This window comes from Lathamus discolor, chromosome 2, assembly GCF_037157495.1.
Source record: "Lathamus discolor isolate bLatDis1 chromosome 2, bLatDis1.hap1, whole genome shotgun sequence".
Classification (NCBI taxonomy): Eukaryota; Metazoa; Chordata; class Aves; order Psittaciformes; family Psittacidae; genus Lathamus; species Lathamus discolor.
Window position 1 is genome coordinate 67,323,784 of NC_088885.1, and position 20,323 is coordinate 67,344,106.

The 20,323-nt window shown below is 38.0% G+C and overlaps 1 protein-coding gene across 5 annotated transcripts in view; it reads right to left on the reverse strand.

Annotated features, from left to right (window-relative positions):
- Window positions 1-20,323, reverse strand: part of NUP153 (nucleoporin 153) — a 43,589-nt gene that overhangs the window by 6,611 nt on the left and 16,655 nt on the right. For 2 of the 5 annotated variants that reach the window (XM_065667314.1, XM_065667313.1), the window contains exons 3-18: window positions 20,050-20,298; window positions 18,597-18,736; window positions 18,386-18,514; window positions 16,487-16,603; window positions 16,322-16,360; window positions 16,159-16,212; window positions 13,289-13,435; window positions 12,399-12,451; window positions 9,643-9,772; window positions 7,948-8,082; window positions 7,100-7,192; window positions 6,800-6,890; window positions 6,395-6,511; window positions 4,191-4,805; window positions 2,051-2,254; window positions 563-1,408 (exon numbers count right to left, since the gene is read on the reverse strand). In XM_065667314.1, coding sequence (XP_065523386.1) covers window positions 563-1,408; window positions 2,051-2,254; window positions 4,191-4,805; window positions 6,395-6,511; window positions 6,800-6,890; window positions 7,100-7,192; window positions 7,948-8,082; window positions 9,643-9,772; window positions 12,399-12,451; window positions 13,289-13,435; window positions 16,159-16,212; window positions 16,322-16,360; window positions 16,487-16,603; window positions 18,386-18,514; window positions 18,597-18,736; window positions 20,050-20,298 — 3,159 coding nt within the window. The remainder of the gene's footprint in view (window positions 1-562; window positions 1,409-2,050; window positions 2,255-4,190; window positions 4,806-6,394; window positions 6,512-6,799; window positions 6,891-7,099; window positions 7,193-7,947; window positions 8,083-9,642; window positions 9,773-12,398; window positions 12,452-13,288; window positions 13,436-16,158; window positions 16,213-16,321; window positions 16,361-16,486; window positions 16,604-18,385; window positions 18,515-18,596; window positions 18,737-20,049; window positions 20,299-20,323) is intronic. The other 3 variants (XM_065667317.1, XM_065667315.1, XM_065667318.1) reach the window with 3 other exon arrangements.

Here is a 20,323-nt window from a genome sequence, read left to right on the forward strand (position 1 = left end):
ACAATCACAATTTTTCCACAGTTGATCATCACCAAAGAACTTTAATCCTCCACTGCAGACTTTCAGCAAATTAAAGGAATACAAAACTGTGTAATATTTACGAAGTGACATTAGAGAAACTGCAGTATATCCCATAGCACAGCTGTGAGTATATGAGAGTAAGATATTCCTTCTCTCATTCCTTTTCACTATGAAAAGCAACACTAGTATGAGGCCTCATACTGTACCATTCTGTAAATTTTATCACCAGCTGAGCTGGTACTACAGAGACAACACAACTTCTGTGTTCATACAAGAAGCATGCAGATTCCGTAAGTTGTGGCAATTTTTTTGTCTAAACTTAGTATTAAAACTCAATGAAGTCTAAAAAGGAATTGCTACATATTGTCTACGCACCAATAACCAGAACTAAAGGCAAGCTGCAGGTACTAATTAAGCACTTTCTAAAGCTCTAATACATGCTATATATCAAATCCCATAGATTTTGTCCAGTATGGTCTCAGAGGTGTTGTTATTTGATGGACACAAGCAGACAAGCGAAGCCAAAAGATGTTCTGCTTACCTGAAGTACTGGTTTGTGCCCCAAATGCAAAAGACGGCTTTGCCTGCTCACTTTCCTTCTCCGATGGTTTAACAAAACTAAAATTGAATATAGGTTTTGCTGTGGTCTCCTCTTTGGTATGCTCAGCCGTCCCAGCTGAAAAGATAGGTTGTGTCTTTAACTCTTCATTGTCAGCTTTCTTTCCAAAAGCTAATGGAGCAGCAGGAGTGACAGAGTCCTGTTTCTCTTCTGTCCTTCCCAAAACAAACTGTGAGGCAGGTGCAGACTCCACACTGCCAAAAGAGAATCCTCCCTTCGTCGGAATCGTTTCATCCTTTTTCTCATCTGACTTCTTAAACGCAAAAGCAGGTGATGCTACCTCCTTTTTTGCCACAGTTCCAAAAGTGAAGCCACCGACCCCAGTTTTATTCTCATTGGTAGCTATGGAAGAAGTAGAACTTGTACCAAAACCAAAGCCTCTCAAAACTGGTTCCTCTTTCTTTTCCTGCTGTCCCAGGCTTGCTGTCCCGAACTGAAATGTTGAAGGAGCCTGACTGCTTGTAGATGGAACTCCAAAAGTAAAACTGTTACTTTTGCTTTCTTTTTTACTGTCTTCTGATTTAGAGTCTGAGGAAGAAACTCCAAATTTGAAGCCCCCCGAACCAGTAGGAAACTGAAATCCCCCAGTCACAGTGTTGGAGGATGCAGATTCAGATGCAATGCCGAACTTGAAGCTCCCTTGTTCTCCAAATTTAAAATTTCCTGTGCTACTTAACGTATGAGAAGATTCAGAGGAGGATGATGATGGGACACCAAACGTAAATGATGGCACTGCAGCATTTGTGGATGCAGCAGCCACACCAAAGCCTGCAGAAATATGCAATATTAGCAATGCAATATATATGCAAGAAGAAATATGCAAAGTTAGCAATGTAATATATAATACACGCAGGCTTTAGCTACATAGCTTGGAATATAGGAATAGGAATATAGGAATAGGTCAAAACTGTTTATAAAACCCCAAACAAAAAAACCCCAAACCCTGAAACAAACAAAACTTCACTCTTCCACTCTACATACACCTTTTCGCAATGGCAGTCTTCTGTCCACCACCTGGCTTTGAAAAGTACACTCCTAAATTCTTTGAAAGATCATGCTTTTAGCCTAAACTCCAAACGAACAACACATAAGGTTTGCACAGAAAGATTATGCCACTAACACATCCTTTTCTCTAAAAAGCATAACCTTTTTCTGGTGAAAAGGTGTGGAAACATAAGCACATTACTTGACTTAAGCAGTACTCCTAGACAAAAAATGAATAGTTTTGCTGTACATCAAAGGAAAAATAATTGTACTTAAAAAAAAAAAAAAAAAAAACCAAAACACCCATCACCACACATAAACACACAAAAAAAACCCCAAAACAAACACCGAAAACCTAAAGCAAAAATAAACTGCAGAATGCACACTTTTTTATTATTATTATTTATTTATTTCATTAAGTATTACCTTTGAGCTCTACTTCGGTGCCCGGCTTCGCACTTTCACAAGCTACACATTTTGTGGCTTCTGCTTTGTTTTGGACCAAGCAGACCTCACAGTCCCAACTTCCTTCGGGCTTTTTGAACTTGTCTAAATCCAGAAATCCTCCAGATCCGCCAGAAGCAGCAGAAAATGCAGGAACACTGCTATTAGTCACAGGCACTGAACTCCCTGAGAAATAAGCAAGATAGTTAATAATGGTGCTTACATGGTAAAAGTGAACATGAGCTTTTAAAGAAACTCTTAAATGCTCGCTATATTACAAAGCAGACAAGCATAGCAGTAAAAAAAAAATAAATCTACAAGTTCATTTCAGTCAGACTCAATCAGAGAATGTAAACAACAGAAACACTTAGATTCTTTATTATAATCTATATACGGTTTTAAGCAGGAACTGAACCAATGGCATTTAAACAGCAACCGCAGTTCATACAACAACACAGCCTGTTTCAGATGTAAATTAAAAGGTACTGTATAGGTACTGTATTCAATCAAAACTACTGAAAGAACTTCCGGTGGCATGAGTAACCTGCAGTCAAAATTAGCAACCACTCAAGTTAATGATCACTGTCAAGCAATGCAAAGGTGAGAATTTACCAGAATGATTCATCACCAAATCCCAGAGACAGATACGTGAAAAACCACACAGTGGCAAAAAAACCCAAAACAAAACAGAGAAGAACTCAAAGCTTCCAAACCTACAATTCTGTGCTCACTACACAAGCTACACTGTGCTCAACACCTGCAGTAACCTCCATAAAGAGGCCTGAAACACACCACTTGCCATCTGATTTTTCTCCCTTGTAAGGGAAGAGATGTCACTTAGTGCTACACCCCAAGAAAAAGCTTCAGCTCCACTAAGTGTGAGGAGAGAAGCGGACATGCAGAAGGTACAAAAGCATCACATAATTGTCATGTTCAGCTGCAGTTTTAAAAAAATGAGGGTGGCATTTAAGAGAGAGGCAGAAGATGTCCCAAATTCAACACAGCAGAGACAGGAACTGGTTTTCTCTTCCACCGCATATCCAGAGGATTTTTATCCTCTCATTTTACCTGCCTCACTCATCCCCTTGAGAGATGCAGAACTGTGCAATTTTCTGCACCATGATGGTCACAGCAAACCCTCACATCTCCAATATCCCTCCTTGCAATGGCTAGAGTCTCAGTCAAAAGTGCCTGCTGATCACTCTGAGGCTGCAAGTCCATGAGAGTAAGCTCCCTCTGAAATACATTATCTTATCTGAAGAAATTCTACTCTTACTTACCATATAGGGTAATAACAAAAGCACAATCCAGTCCCTCAGAGATTCCCACCCCCACCCCCTGGATATATTCGTAAAGGTGTTATTTAATATAACAGTGTATTAAATGATGTTAAAAAAGTTAACGGTAAAATATTTTTGTGTGTGTGCTTTAAAAACAACAAACCACACTCAAAATCAGCTATAGTAATGTATAATGGGAAGCACCCCAGTGCTGCACTGAAGAAGGCACTCGCCTCCCTACGGTCAGGAAGGACCTCAGCCTTCCAGAACAAGGTCACCCACATTCTGGAAGGCTACCACTGGCCCTCACAAGCATAGCTCAAAATAGAGTTTTGTTTTAGCATAAGACAACTACTTAAAGACTACACTGTCTTGCAACCTGTCTTCATACCTGCCTGCTAAACTACACACAAAGGCTGAATGGAGACATTTTTAGCCATGTTCTTTAGCACTGTTTCAGCTTGCTTTTGAAAGAGAGAAAGACCCAGTAATTTTAACTTTATAGAGTTCACATTTTTTCCCCAGTGAAAACTAATAAATAGGTTTTAAGTTAATGAAGGCATCCAGTTTAGTCATCGTTCCTCATTACTGCAAAGCAGGGTGTATTTGCTTCAATTCAGCTCTGCATTAATACAGTTCACAATCAGTTCAATTCATGTGACGGGCTGGAATCTGGGCTGCGACCTCTAAAGTGCCTGTAACTATTTCTGCAGAGAGCCACTAATCCATCCTGCTGGCATACAGTCATGCTGCTGAAAATGTTTATAATATGCAACATACTTTATTCTGTGAAGAATGCACAGAGGCTGAAAATTGGAACAACAGAAAAGAGAACAACATACCTGGTTTCTCAGACTGACAAGCCACACATTTGCTGTCTTCTGCCTTATTTGATACAAGGCACACCGCACAATCCCAATAACCTTTTGGTTTCTTAAACTTGTCTCCAAAACCCAGAGTGACTGTTGTGTCAGTGCTGCTGGAGGAGGATGTCACTGTCACTGCGTTGTCTGTAACTGCTGGCAATGTCAGGGCAGGCATTACTCCTGTTCCAGGCTTTGGTGTCTCACATGCTATACATTTAGTAGCTTCAGGTTTGTTCTGGACCAGACAGGTATCACAATCCCATGTGTTTGGTGCTGTTTTAAATTTGTCTTCAAAGCCTAATGTCCCCACTGTAGAAACTGCTGCCTTAGAGGCAACACATTGACTTGAGCTTATTGTCTGTTTCGTACTCTCAGTTGTTGACACTTTAGCAGCTTCACATGTCACGCATTTGCTATCCATGGTTTTGTTTTGCAGACATGGGTCATAGGTGTCAGACTGCCAAAATGAGGATGCTTGTTTAGAGGTGTCTTTACCTGCAGAAAAACTACTTATTGCAGGCCTTGTATAGACCACTGTGCTTGTAACAGGCTGTGCAGATGTAGGGGAGTGTGTTTTCACAGAGGTAAAGCCTAGGGAAAAAATAAACAGGAAGAGATCCTATTGATAAAGCAGTACCCTCATTACATGTAAGCTACTTCAAATCTAAATGACAGAAGCTTAAACCAAGTGCTAATGGTTACTTTACGTTCTGATTAAATACAAGAGGAAGTCCCTGGAAACCTTACATAAAGGGATGAAATTTCATATGCTGCACTGGGATGCAACTGAACATTTATTTAAAGCTTGATTTAAATCTTCATCTCCAAGAAAGTTTTAAATACAAACTTTCACTGGTAGATACAAGTGTGAACAAACAGTACTGAAAGCTGACTGTCCATCATGGACCAGAAATAAACCAATTTAATTTTAAGACACCATGCCCAATTGAATCAAGTTTCTAAAGCTATTTCTGCCATAGTAGCTGACTCACATTTACTTTAGCAGCAGTTGGTACTTGGAGCAGCAATCAGCATGGTATCTCCCCACAGATACTGAGTATTAATTAATAAAAACTAAGACAACAGAACAACTGCTGTCTATAATGCTTGCTCAAAATGCACTAGACATAGGCGAACTCCTTATTTAAAGTTGCCAATTTTAACAGAAAGTAAGAACCAGCCACATGGAAACGGTAAAGAAAATTCTATGGCAATGCATCTTAAATAGCAGCATGAATTATTGTAAAGCTAAAATTAAGATATTTTTTTAATGTATTTATTATGTTGTTGGTTTGGGTCTTTTTTTCATACCAGAAAAGAATCTTTGAACAGTGGATTTAGAACCTGCTTCTCTTAAACTGCTACAGAAAATGAACGTCACTTCACACATAGGTCTTTCCTATGCGCACAGTGTATTTTCTCTCACTTAGCTCCTTCAATATAAAAAGGCACTGCCTTCTTAAGCATATAGATTTGCCGCTTCACAAAAAACATCTTGGTGCGACTCAAGGCTTATGGAAAAGATCAAATGCAATAAAATCCTTTTTCTTAAAAAACATCATCTATATACATACACTTTATTAAGCAGTTGAAAACAACTGCAATTACTTAAAAGTAAGAATTAGAATAAGGTTTCTAAAGTGAAACATACCACTTTATTTAAAAATTGTATTTAAATCCATAGTTAACGTTATCATTTAAGGCCAAAAGACTTACAACTTTTAAAACATTTTTAGGAACGAAACTACCTTTACTATTGCTAATTTCCAGAGATGGTGAAGGTTGGAGAGGAATGTTTGTAAAGTATTTTACAAGCATTTCCTTTCAAATTCCGTAATTTCTATTTATTTACAATGACACACTGATTATTTGGCTAATTCATTTTATACTGCATTTACAGTTGCACCCAAACACATAAAAGACAAGTAATGCATCTGGTTTGAAGTTGCAGCTTTCCTCTCAGCAATAAAAGCCACTATGAATAGAAGGCGAGATCAACCCTAACAAATGCAGAGTTTAACATAATGATCTCCTATGTTTGTATTTATGGCTAATACTGCTTTAACTGTGACAGCTGGGGTTTTGGTTGTTGTGGTGGGGGTGGCTTTTTAAAAAAGTAATGCAGTTATATGCTAGCATATGTTTTACAGTATCTTTTTAAAAAGAGTTCATAATCTCACCAGGGCTTTTTAGAATGTCTAACACACTTCCTTCCTTTAAGAACTTTGTAGGTTTGGAGGGGCCATCGTATTCTTCTTTTTCCTTCTTATTGCTGGTGCTGTTCACAGTGGCAGTATCTTTAAAAACAAAACAAAATACACCATTCACAAGGAAATCCACTTAATATAATCACATTTGCTAGAAACATGACAAGTTTCATGCCTCTTAACGTGAATCTTAACTATTCTACCTTGTTTACACAAGTTTATAAGTACAATTTAATTGGTTAAAGCAGATGTGTCACTGAAAACATACTCTGCCTGGAATTGTTAATATGCTCAAAGAGGACAGATTTGCTGTTTAATATACAAAGAAAAGAAAAATAAGCACTTCACATCTCAAATGCTAAAATTTCAGATCCTTACCTAGAGTAAGGAAGGACATCACCGGTGTATCACTGGATCCAGAACGCTCTGCTGATTTTGCTACAGGATCACTAAATGTAAACCCAATCTGCTACAAGAGAGAGAGATTTTTCAGACTCTGAAACTAAAGAAACTTTAATCTGAAATCCACTATTCAAACCTTTGGTATACATGCTGGATGAAAAATTTTAAGACAGAAACCTGTATATTTGTTTTCCCCATTACCAGGGCCAACTTCACTTTCTTGTTCTGCAATACTAAAGCATTGATAAAAAGATGAGCTTTACTTATTTTACTTACAGACAATGGAGGTAGCACTTCCGCCTCAGTAGATTTCACAATTGGAGATGAAAATCTGAACACAGGACTGCCAACATTACTTGCTGGTGGTACCTGTATTTTCGAAAGAATTAAGGTTTGTATCACCATGGTGAAACAATAGCAGCTACCTGAATTACTAACAGGTGCCCTGCGGTGAAGCTGGGTAATCTGACGTTTGATACTTATTTCTAACCCACAGACCAGAATCACAGTGAAATGAAGTTTTCAAATAGGCATTTATACTAGAGTATCACGCAAACCAAATTCCAGAAACTAAGAGAAATCACTGAGATGTATTTGATACATGTACATCTAAGTAGCATGCAAAAGCAGACCAAGCAGCTGAAGAACCTTAAATTAAATCAGCTCAATTGTAGTCAGAGCTTCAGCAAATACCACAACATGTTTAAGCAGGTACCTGCTTCAAACTATACAAGAAATATTTCAAGTACTCTGGAAAAGATGAATGTTTATTTTAGTGCAATAATATTCTGATTATTGCACTCTAGGCTCATATTCCACACTAGGCTTATATGACCACTTATGCTACCTCCAATTTAACAACTCGGCATAAAATCCCAACAAAACCTCCACAGCATTTGAAGCAGTTACACAATTATCTTAACTAGAACTTTGCAAAGTATAATAAGATGGACAGAAGCTGAACCAAAAGCTTTATGCCCCACCATCAGAATATCTAAGTTATTCAAAAAAATATAAACTAATGTTGGTTAGTTTCATGAGCACCATGGAAGATGTTAACATACAACAAACCAGATGTATACCCATCCTAAGAATGTATTCACAATATACAACCAAAGAGTTACCTTCATCGCTCCTGTTGAAACAGTGTTTGGTGACGATGAGACAGTATTACTGGCAAGAAAATTAAAGCTGAACGAAGGCAGCGATGCAGTACTGATGGGTAAGGGTACTTTTGGTAGTACTGGTTCTTCCACCTCCTAGGTGCAAATTTTAATTATTGTAATTTTAACTTTCTTTTAAGAAGTTGTGAATTTTATTTTTCCACTTTAACCTGAAAGTTACATTTTTTTTCTCTTTTACAAGACCTACTGCCTTCTGATTCCATCCCACTCTTAATTTCCTCACAAAGTTAAATATAACAAACAGACCTACAGATTAAAACAAAGCAAGTTTTCAAAATGAATCCTAACCTCTCCAGTTCAGTCTGCCACATCATTTTAATTTATGGCAGGTCTGTTTCTATGTGATACTACATTTACCACCTGTTCAGAAAGAATACTGAAAGTTAGCTCAAAATTGTTACCTGTGCAGAACAGAGAGGGGCACAGATCAGATTTATTTTTGTTTTCTCTAATTGAGTTATTAAGCATCTAGAGAAACATCATCTTTTCCAATTATCTCCTCATCTCTTCAATTAAGATTACACTCTGAAAACAACTGAGAGTGCTCCTCTTGCAAAATTAGGTAGGGCAGCTGTCAAAGTGTCTGGAGTCACTACTGCATTGAACTTGGAAAAAGGTAATGTTTAAAGTATGTGGGTTCCATAGAGTACCAAAGCAAAGCCCAGAACACCAAAAAAGAAAGCCTGACTAGCAGCACAGGAGATTATACTCTGGTAAATCTAGTCTGTATGATGTATCAGGATGCAAATTCAAAACTCAGAGATCACTGTACCTTAAAAACTTTTGGTCTTATCATTGCCTTTCAACAATTTGATTCCCAAGATTTGATTAGTTAGGTTTAAATGGAAATAGCAAGTCTACACATAACTTGCACAGTAGTATCAAGATCTACTCAGAAGCGACTATGCAGAGATATAAGTTGCTACTACAGAAATTTAATGTAGCCAACAGCTTACATCTTTCACAGTTTTGAAGAGTCTATCGCACTTCAATATTCAGACCATTTGTATCACAGAAATGTTCTCCAGTATTAACTATTTCTTCATTGTTTTCTTACAGATGTGAATTTTTTATATTTAAGATTCAATAGTAGGCAGCTTGCATTAAAAAAAAAAAAACCCACAAGAAAAATGATTTTTGAGATAGCCAGGACCATAGTTTTATTAAATGGACTTTTGCCATTAAATCAAGAAAAAAACCCTCTCATTATGAGTTTGGTTGAGGGCCAAAAACTGTGTATTATCATCAGCAGACATAGAGAACACTATCTTCTGCTTCAGACTCTTGGCCTGTATCTGTCTACATGACTCAAATATGAAATAACAAATCAAATAAACTTTCTTTACTTGCTTGGCACTTGTTTCGTACATCATTCCTTTATAAAAACTCTACAAATGTACCTCCACCAAAATCTGTTCATTTAACTGTTAATGAGAAATTTTATAGTACAAAACATCTCCAAGAATATGACTAAAGATTTCAAAAATGTAAAACCAAAGTTGAGGCATTTAAACAGATAAATAAACTAGGAACTGCCCTGGAAACACAGCAAGAAAACCACAAAACTGAACTGGCATACTTAGCTAGTTAACTTCAGTAACCTCAGTCAGAGCAATTAACTTAACCATCCTTTACCTGTTGTTCTTGTCCAGGTTTTGATACATAGTGCACTCCTCTTTCCCTTCTCATCTTGCCACCACCACCCACTCCTCCTGAAGACAGACCGTTGGATGCAGGAGTACTGAATTTGGGGTAGGTCAAATTGCTGGCACAGAATAAGAACATGTAGGTTGATTAAAGGGATGGAGAGGCAGCAAAAAGGAAAAATAAAAAAAACCCATCAACTTATGAACTAATTGTTTCAAGCTATTACAGCCACTATTAGTCCAAGAACTGACACCTTCCAATTGAAATAAGAAAAAACACTGCTCCACAAGTTGCTCAGTGATGTTAAGTCTCTCTTAAGTAAAAGCAGCTAAGAGAACAGCTAAGTAACAGCAGCTATGAGAAGGGCATACATAAGAAACAGTCACAACACCCATAAAGGGATGATGACTAAGCCAGAAAACCTGAAATAGAAGAACTGATTTAGATTGTTATTTTCTAATGTCTTCTTTTAATAGTCCAGACAGCGGAAATTTTGACTGCCAGTTCTCCAAGGCTGTGATGAGCATGTAACTTTACAGGGATATGAAAGAATAACTAAAAATATAGTGGGGGGGAAAGAGAAAGAGAGAGCATGCCCGTGTGTGTGTGTGTGCATGTGCACACAAGACGCTGCAACAGCTCTTATGGAATAGAAAGGCTTAAACTTGTCTGGCTAGATAATACAGCAGAAGTTTCAGAAGCAGCTCTGGCTTTCCTGGGGACATCAACAGAAGCAGCAGAGGTGTCTGGGTGTGCCAACATTCCAGAAATCTTTTCAGACATGAATACAGATCCCTTTTGTAAGGCATATAAAGGCATTTCTCCGTTCATTACAACAGCCTAGATCCAAACCAGAAAGGTTTCCTAATAAAAGTAGGAAAAGAAAAACCTCTCCAAAAAAAAAAAAAAAAAAAAATCAAACAAGCAAAAACACCCCACAAAAACTCAATCTCAAACCAGAAGTGAACTAGCGAGTAACAATAAAAAGCAGTATAGCATCAAAATTAAGTATCCCTGGGAAAAATTACCATACCAAGGCTTATCCTGCAGCCAAGCAGTTAGCTATTACAAAAGTACATTTGATCACACTGTAAGACACCAGCTCAAGTTTCCAGAAGACTGAGGAACAGAACTGGTCCGAACTTGTTAGATACTCGCAGTTTGCTTAGCAGTATAACCACTGAGAGGAAGCCAGATCCTTAAGGCCATATGCTCACACTTTTGTCTAATCCAAACTGACAATCAATTCAATTGATTGAAAAAAAAATCTTATGTCAAAATTGAGCTTTATTCAGACAACTATAGCCTGTCTGTAATAGCCCACATGCCTCTCTTCTGTCAGCACCTGTCAGCTTCTAAGGGGCAAAGAGAGTTTTCTGTCTTCAAGCAAGTCAGTCCAACTTACAATTCTGACTCAGGTTTACAAAATAAATAGCCCCTGGTAGGCTGAACAGAAATGTACTGAAGTACCACAGATTAGCTGCATAAAGGTGGAAGGCTCACATCTATTTGAAGGAAGACATCTGGTTCTTTTGTTGCATGTACTTCCTTATCTTGAGAGCCCTTGTAGCCTTGTCCATGACTATGTCTCTATACACAATGGAATGCTTGTTTAATTTGGTATCAAAGGGACCCTGGCCAGCTGCCTCTCATCAGTGTTGTGCTCCTGCTCCACAACATGACACCCAATGGAGACTGGCTTTATAAAACTTTTTTTTAAAGGGACCACCTACTCTATGGACAGAAGTGGAACATACAACTTGTGAACCAAATAAAGAGCAGTACCTGTTTTCTGGATTTCCCTTCTACATGGAGAAGAAAGGATTCTACCAAAAAAAAATTTAGAACAGTTTGAAAACCCACAATTAAAATGTAACATCTGTTTGCACTTGTGCCAAACACTTAGAGCCACCCCTGAAAAGGTGGTTGCTGTGAAGTCAAACTATTAGATGCCAAAACAAAGGATTAGTTTGTTGTGGGGTTTTTTTGCAAGCCAATGAATGCCCAGGGCAACATAAGAATTGCTTGGAAGATGAACACAGAAACAACAAAACACAGTTCCCTGCCACTGCTCTTTGAAATGGATGAAGCCTCAAAAAAAGGTATCCTTTGAATGCAAAGTGTCTTAATTCAAGCACTACCCAAAAGACTAGTTGCCCAGAAGGGAGAATCATCAATATTATCTGGAGGTGAAGTCATTCTACCTAAACCAAGCAAGCAGTGTAATGCAAGACTATCTCCTCAAGAAGAAATACAATTATTAACTCTCCTGGAATTCTGTGTTTTACAGACAAGTTGACATTTAGCCCCAGATAATTCTAAAGGGCTCTCGTTTTTCATGCAAACTCACAGAGCAAACGACTGACTTTGCCATGAAAGGAGTATTAATAAATTATCCTGCTCCAAGTTTCTGCTTTAAAAAAAACCCATACAAATTAAATATACACCTGAACTGTAAGCCACTTCACCTTATAAAGAATCTTTCAGGAAGAATAATTCTTTTAGGACAAAGTTTTCTGACTCCAAGTAATTAAATAATTACCTGAAATGAACAGGTGCCCTCCCCTCCAGTGAACATCAAGATGCACAAATGGTTAAATTGTCTCGTAATACAATCTTTTCACTGTATTTTCCATTCCCTTCACTGAGAACTATTACTGCCCTTCCAAAAGAAAGCAGGCATGCAGACTATAGTGACAAAAGAGAGAGCTTTCAAGTGTTTTCAATTAACACATTTGACATACCTTTCAGATGGGTTTACTCGCTGTTCCGTAGGAAAACTCTTCTCTCTCATGCCCTGGAAGTTAAGTTTGATTTATTTCAAGATTTACGTGAATGAATTTATAAAATACATACAAAGCAAAGACAACCAACCAGACATGGTTTGTGTTGTTTATAACACTAGAATCATAGAATCATAGAATGGTTAGGGTTGGACAAGACCTCAAGATCATCTAGTTCCAAACCCCCTGCAATGGGCAGGGACACCTCACACTAAACCATCCCACACAAGGCTTCATCCAACCTGGCCTTGAACACCGCCAGGTATACATCACCTACTTAAGCTTCTTCTCTAACCATTAGGACAATCTGATCTGTCGCCTAAAAAGTCCATAATCTTAAACCTGGTTATTACAATCATATTGATACTGGAAACATAGGTGGGTTTTTTTTTCTGAAAGAGATGCCAATCTTGTTTTAAGGAAAGTTTACCAGCGACTCCATCTACACCAAAGTGATCAGAATAGGTAACTGTCAGAAATCTCACTCAGAGCCTGTACAGACAGAGTTTATACACAACATCAGCATGTTCCATCAGTCATAGCATTGTGTACAGAAGCATACAAAAAGGAATGCTGTTTCTGCATTTAAACATTTTTTCAGTGAGAACAACCTGACCCAATAGAGCATCATCACATTCTGTAGTTAACCACCAGCCACTTACTGTTCCAAAAATACATTTAAATCCATAAAACCTCAAAGCATCTCTTTTGAAATGGCTCTCCCCCTGCCTTAATGCTTACCTCATGCTATTGGTACTCTTTGCCAAGAAAGAGCACCTTAATAGAATAATTGGTTAGAGACATTCCAAAGTTATAAAAAGCAGGCAGATAAGGACCAGAAAATTACTTACTTTGTGCTTTGTATCTACCCTCTGGTGAATTTTGCTGGAATCAGTAGCTGGAGTCAGAGATGGTTTAAAGTACTGGGTCCGACTCCCTGACAGAGAGATTGCCTTTGGTGTCACAAGTTTCTGGACAGGTGGAAGCTGCGATTCCATCTTTGAAAGGGAAGCAAACAATCAATTTATCCTTGCACTCATGCAAAGTGCCACAGCATTTACTGATGAAGGAAGCTATAGAACTTTAAAACTCCAGTAAGTCTCAGCACCCAGTGAAAATTATTTAGAAGTGTTGAAAGCATTTAGCTTGCAGATGGAAATCACCAGAAAACCTGTTATGAAATCCAAAAAGCAACAGAGGTAGCCAAACGCTGACTGAATCCTATTTTAAAATTTGGCAGTTATTTTTATAGACAAAATAAGTCACGTTCCTATAATCAAAATAACTCATGTTACTATAATATGCTTCCATCTTATCCTCTCCTCTGTCCACATTGTAATATGTTTTTATTGACTTAATCCATTCATTTAACATTCAAAGTGTTAAGCAGCTAAATGGTTGCATTTTTCATCCTTTGAAGCAACAACTAAAAAAAAAAAAAAAAGCTGTAATTTTAAGATAGTCTCATTTATTAAAATATGTTCCAATGTTTCAGATTTGCATTAGATGCATTTAAAAGTACTGGTTTGACTTTGCTTGTCAAAGCAATTTTCAGACAAGTGCTAATTTTTAATAGAAAGCACTGCACATTCTACAAAACTGACTTTACTGAATTGCAAAACAAAAAGCTACAAGGTTTACCAATGGCTTCATCTCCAGCCTTAGGGATCAGAAGAGTGAGACTTCAGATGCATGCTATTATTTAAATTAACATCAAAAGAAAACTGTGTTTACAATGCCACTTTAATTTCACAGTATCTACCAACTCTTGGTAATTAAATTCATGTTGTACTACCTATAAAGTGGTTAAAAGTACTTCTTTCTAAAATTTATTAACTCATTTTGAAACCATGAAGAAAATGTAGTTCGTGTAAGTTCACAAACCCATTTTGAGTGAAGAATGATCCACTGCTCTTTTTAAATGTAAACAGAATAGAATTAGAACAGAATAGTTGGAAGGGACCTAAATGATCATCTAGTCCAGCTGCCTGACCAATGTAGGGCTGACCAAAAGTTAAAGCATGTTGTTAAGGACACTGTCCAAATGCCTCTTCAACACTGACAGGCTTGAGGCATCAATCACCTCTCTACTAAGCCTGCTGCAATGCTCGATCACCCTCTCATTAAAGAAATTCTTCTTAATGTCAAGTCTAAACCTCCGACTGATGCAGCTTTGAGCCACATGTCCTGTCACTGGATCCCAGGGAGAAGAGCTCAGCACCTTCCTCTCTGATTCCCCTTCTCAGGAAGCTGTAGAGAGCAATGAGTTCACCCCTCAGCCTCCTTCTCTCCAAGCTACACAAACACAGTGTCCTTCACTGCTCCCATAGTTCACTCCCTCCATTCCTGTCACAAGCTTTGTTGCCTTCCTCTGGACATGCTCAAGGACCTTAACTCCCTTCTTAAATTGTGGGCCCAGAAGTGCACACAGTACCCAAGGTGAGGCTGCACCAACACTGAGTACAGTGGGATAATCACCCCTGTTGACTGGCTAGTGATGTGTGTTTGATGCACCCCAGGATGTAGCTTGCCCTCACGGCTGCCAGGGCACATTGCTGACTCACACTGAGCCTGTGGCCAACCAGCATCCTCAGGTCGCTTCCTGCAGGGCTGCTCTCCAGCCACTCTGCTTGCAGTTTATACTTGTGTCCAGTCTAACTGTCCCAGGTGCAGAATCATAGAATAGTTTGGGATCAAAGGGACCTTTAAAGGTCATCTAGTCCAACCCCCAACTTGCAATGAGCAGGGCCACATTCAAGGACATCAGGTTGCTCAGAGCCCTGTCCAACCTGACCTGTTTCCAGGGATGGGACAAAAGGATGCTGTCAGGGGCAGTATCAAAAGCCTTACTAAAATCCAACACCTTGCTTTCACACATAAGGCAGGTGACCTTATTGTAGAAAAATACCATATTACTTAAGACAGGAACACACAATGAAAAAATTAAGATACATAATACATCAAGAGCTATTTTGTCTGGTGCAGATCCTCAAAATAAGAAAAATACCACAAAGAATACCAGCAAAAAATTCTGCTCAAGTGCTCTGTCAACCACACATTTGCTTTAGCAGGAACACACTCAACCTTCTCCTCCCCTTCTCAGCCAAGGCTAACCTTACCCTGCCAAACTTCATGAATTCTAGTATTATGAATAGACAATTTCTCTACTTTTACCCAGTGACAGCTGCATGCAACATTCCTTTCTGACTGACGACAGGCTCTACACTGTAAATCTGGTAGATTTTTCTTAATGCCTCATCACAGGTGTAGTTCCACAATTTAACTGAGAATCCATATCAGCTTTGTTTTCAATTATTTAGATTATATTTATGGTAAAGAAATTATATGCTCTGTTTTTCAACATTCTTGTAATTTAGCATATGGGGAATGATGATACAGAAAATACAAGATGCTCGTAAATTCTGAAGTGCCTGTAAAATTAATTATACTTCTAATCAAGGGATTAGCATATAAACTTCTTGAGAGATTCTGTCCATAAAGAATGTAATTCTTAACCTGAGAAATCTTCACGATCCTTCTAGTGTGGGTAGAAAAGACATTTTTAGCAACTTCCACACAGCCGGGACAGCTATAGTTCATGTAATACTAGTATTAACTTGAATTCATGTGTATGCTGCCACTGAAGTTTATGACATTTCTTGTAATAGCTGTAAAGAACAGAAAGTTATCTAACTCAGCTTAAGATGTTACTGGTTCTTACCTGGTTTCGCTTGGGTTGGAAGGCAGTCATATTCAGCCCACTCCTGTCCAGAGGCTAAGGGGAAAAAAAAAAAAAAAAAGAGTAAATATTAGAGGACAATTTATTTTTTTTCCCAAAAGAGGGCTCCATCCACAAAAACGTGGGGGGTTTATGATCAACTTACAGAAGACAGTGGACTAGAAGATGGAATCCTTTTAGCATCCTGTTGAAAAACAGTGAAATAAATTAAACTGGATACTACGTAAGGAAGATCTTCATCCTGTACTAGCACATTTACTATGTTTTTCAAACACACAAAATAAAATAGATTAAAAGAAGTGCCATTTACCGCCAAAGGACTTGACATCTTCTCCAATGACTGCAAGATGCGCCGTGCTGTGGAACTTGTCACACCACAGGATTGCACATTTGCTTGTTTAGCTTTCATTTGTCTTCTTACTGGTGGCTGAAAAATAAGCATTGCAAATATTATAACACTGATTTTTTAAACATGCATGTATTTTATGCCCTATGGCTACACTGATGACAGAAATGCACTCACTAGGCATTCAAGCCATGAAGAGGAAAACACACTCTATTGACTTTATAGAAGATGGGCCCCACACATCTTGCATGCAGGACAAAGCAATGAAAGAAATGCTAAACTGTAAAAATTCATAGAAGGGAAGATGTTAGACCTGTACGGTCTCTGAAGCAGTAATCAGGAAAACAGAATTGAAGCAAAGGCTTGTGCTGTACAAAGTACTTTAACTAACAAAACAGATCTCAGAGTTTCATGATGGTGTGTAAGCGTAAAACCAACTTACACAATCATCATCAGGAATTTCTAGTTTTACTCCTCATTTCCTCCCTTCCTCCAAGACTACAGTTGACTGCAGATCTTTTAACTCTGTTTAAAAAGATCTGAACTGAACTGTAACAGATCTAAACATATAACACTGAAAAGCAGACTGGTTTATTTGTACCACATGACCTTACATAAAAATATAATAAAATACTAAAAAAAAAACAACAATAAAAAACCCACCCAAACCCATGCTTCTTTTTCAGTGTGTCTTTTTTTTTTTAATGTTAAAAAACCTCATGTAACCACATCATGCTTATCAAGCTGCTATGTGCAGAGAGACTAAACAGCACGTAAAAATCACCAGCAAGACTTGCTGTAATCTACAGTATGTAGCAACAAGCAAGCTTATCTCTCCTTCAAAAGCCTAGTATTTTCATTCCTCCTTTCAGCACAATCCACATTTACTTTGTAGAAAATAGAAACAGGTGACCAAAGAGGGCTCCTAGCTTACAGGAAGTTTTGAGTGTTCTGAAGTTTAAGTGTTTTAAGTGAAGTGTTAAGTTTTCAAGGTTTTCCCTAAGTCAGAAACTTGGAGGTCCCCTTTGTTCCATGGCAGAAATAACCTGCCAGGATATGTCCAGCACTTATTTCCAGTTCCTTAAATAAAATTCCTTGTGACTTTTGATATTATTTTTTTAATAAAGGTAATTTCAACTTAAACACATTCTGACTGAACCAGATTTTACTGACTACCTTTCAGAATCAATCCTAGCTACTGAAAGCTGGCAGCATTTTTAATTTGCTGGTTCACTTTAGAACACAAAGAACTCTTAGGGGCAAGCAACTCTCTTCAAGAGCTAACTGAATGATACTAAAATAGAAAGCATTTTATTGTTTATCTTGAGACTGGATTAGGACTGCATTCATCCTTCTAGGTAATAGAAGAGCAAAGGATCAGCCAAGTTGCCTCTTAGACACTACTATAGTAAAGAGCACACAGTTTTACACATTATATTCATAGCATGAGCGTAGGTATGCTTGTGCAAGATATACAGATAAGTATCAGGCAGGTAGCTTTTGCTACTATAAACACAAGTTATGCCATTACTGGTTTTAGTTACATGTTATTTTAATACAATACAGTCAGGAGGAAGCCAATGGTTTTTTTAAAGAATTAACAACAGAGGTAATCCCAACTACAAACAACTAGCCAGAATCTAAGATGTTACTGTCATTCTTGTGCATCACAACGAGGATTTCTACATAACCTGTTAAAAAATACTTTAAACAGAAATTGTTCTTTCCTACTCTTGAAGGTTGAGAGGGCAAAATGGGAACTGTTGCCACATTTTCAGCTCCCTACTCACAGCTCTTTTGGCAGTGCTACCTCTTCTGTATCTTGCTTACATTTTCCTTCAGGCCTCACTGCTATTCTCATACCTGATAAGGAGCAATTCGTGCTTTTGTCTCCCTTGCTGCTGCAGCTGCACCACCGTAAGTGGTCTTTCCAGGGTAAAATGGAGAATCCCCAAGCTGGCTTGTCTTAAAGACAGAAGCATTTCCAAGTGACTACAGAATGGTATTAAGATAAGTGGTTAGTAAAATGGCTACAAATTCAAACTCTTTAAAATTGATACTGTGCAGTACTTACAGGAGAGGGAGATCCAAAAGCAGATAAATTGAATGCAGGTTTTTTAGAGCTAGCTGCAGGATGTTGTGAGAGGGAATGAGATCTTTCAGCTTCTGTGGACCAGAGCAGTGGTGCTGAAGTATTTTTTGAAACTGTGATATCTGCCAAAATGACACATGCTATACGTAAATGCCTTGTATACATAGAGAACTTTAATACTGAAGATCACACTAACACCAGAGTTCTTTAATACATAAAAATAAGTCTCACAGAATTAAAAAGTCCCCTAACATGTATTTCTCAAACACTCTATAATCTTCAGAGTTTTTCAAACAGACCAATTTCACATACTGTATGAAAACCAAGTGTCAACTCTTAACTTGAAGTCTGTTCACAGAACTGCAAATACGTTACCTTTCAGTTACCTTTCAAAAGCATGCACAAGTTAATATGCTTCCAATGCAGAGCAATTTCATTTTTTAATTTTTTTTACAGTAAAATAAAAGGGAACTTCATAAACACTGGTGCATCCATAATAATACAAAGTTTTTCCTATGTTGGTAAAGGGTTAAAGGCCAGCATAGGTCAGAATTGCACAGGTTTTAAATCTGAAAAATTCCTCAAAGGCTTAACTAACAGAGTTTACAACCTATTTATTACGTATGTTTTATGGAGGCACACCAGAAAGCTCTAGTGTACTTGGGTTATATTGCTAAACCCTGTCAACATCTACTCTGCGTTGTAAAAACATGTTCTCCAGAAAACTTGCTGATCTTGATGCTCAATCTCCATTTATACTGGGGGGGGGGGGGAAGGAGAGGGGCTAGAAAAAGCTGCAAACCTGTTTTCCCTTTCTCAGTGAGATGCCCTAAGTCCCCATCTACACCAATACAATGGTTTGGGTTTTGTTTTCCTTTTTTTATTTTGAAATGGTGTACATTCCTTACTGAATTCAGCCAAAGACATGGTAGTATTGACAACTGATGCCTTCTACCAGGAAAGGACAAAAAAGCAGCCCAGAAATTGCTCAGTCAGAATAGTTCCTTTATTGACTCCTGGTGAAAACAGGAAAATATCTATTTGTGTTTCCATTTGTCACCTGTATTTATTCACAGTCAAGCAGCTGTCAGTTAAATATTGTGAATCACTCTTCCTTCTAGGCAATCAACCTAGCTGTCCAGCTACAGACAGTCATCTTCAAATCCTACTATCCAAGTTCAAGATTTACAGATAACCTAGCTAAAACTGTGCTCATCAGCACTGACTCAACATCAAGTCTCACAAATACATTCCAAAGCATGGTTATATTAAAAAGGTGACAGAACTATATACTTCTTAAAATGCTAAAAATTTAATTTAATTCTAACGCCCAAAGCTGATAGTTACCTACTTCATTTACTAAGGTGATGCGGAATACTAAAGAATGCGAAGTACTTCATGTTATCAAAAATCAATTAGAGAACATGAAAGTTACCTTTATCAGATGCTCTAGAAGAGAAGCCACTGGTTGTTGAGATGTTATCGTCATCATGCTGAGAGGTAGAATCTTTTATTTCTCTTACAAGAGACAGCCCAGGACTGCCAATGCCAAGGGAAGAAGATGTAGAAGGCTGACAATGTGGTACTGTAGAATCCAACACGGTACAGTTCAAATGGCTCCGATGAAGAGAGGGCCTTGTTAACACATCAGAGTAGTTCAATGCAGATCTGCTTGTGGATGGTTCTAAACAAGAACAGGGAGACAATTA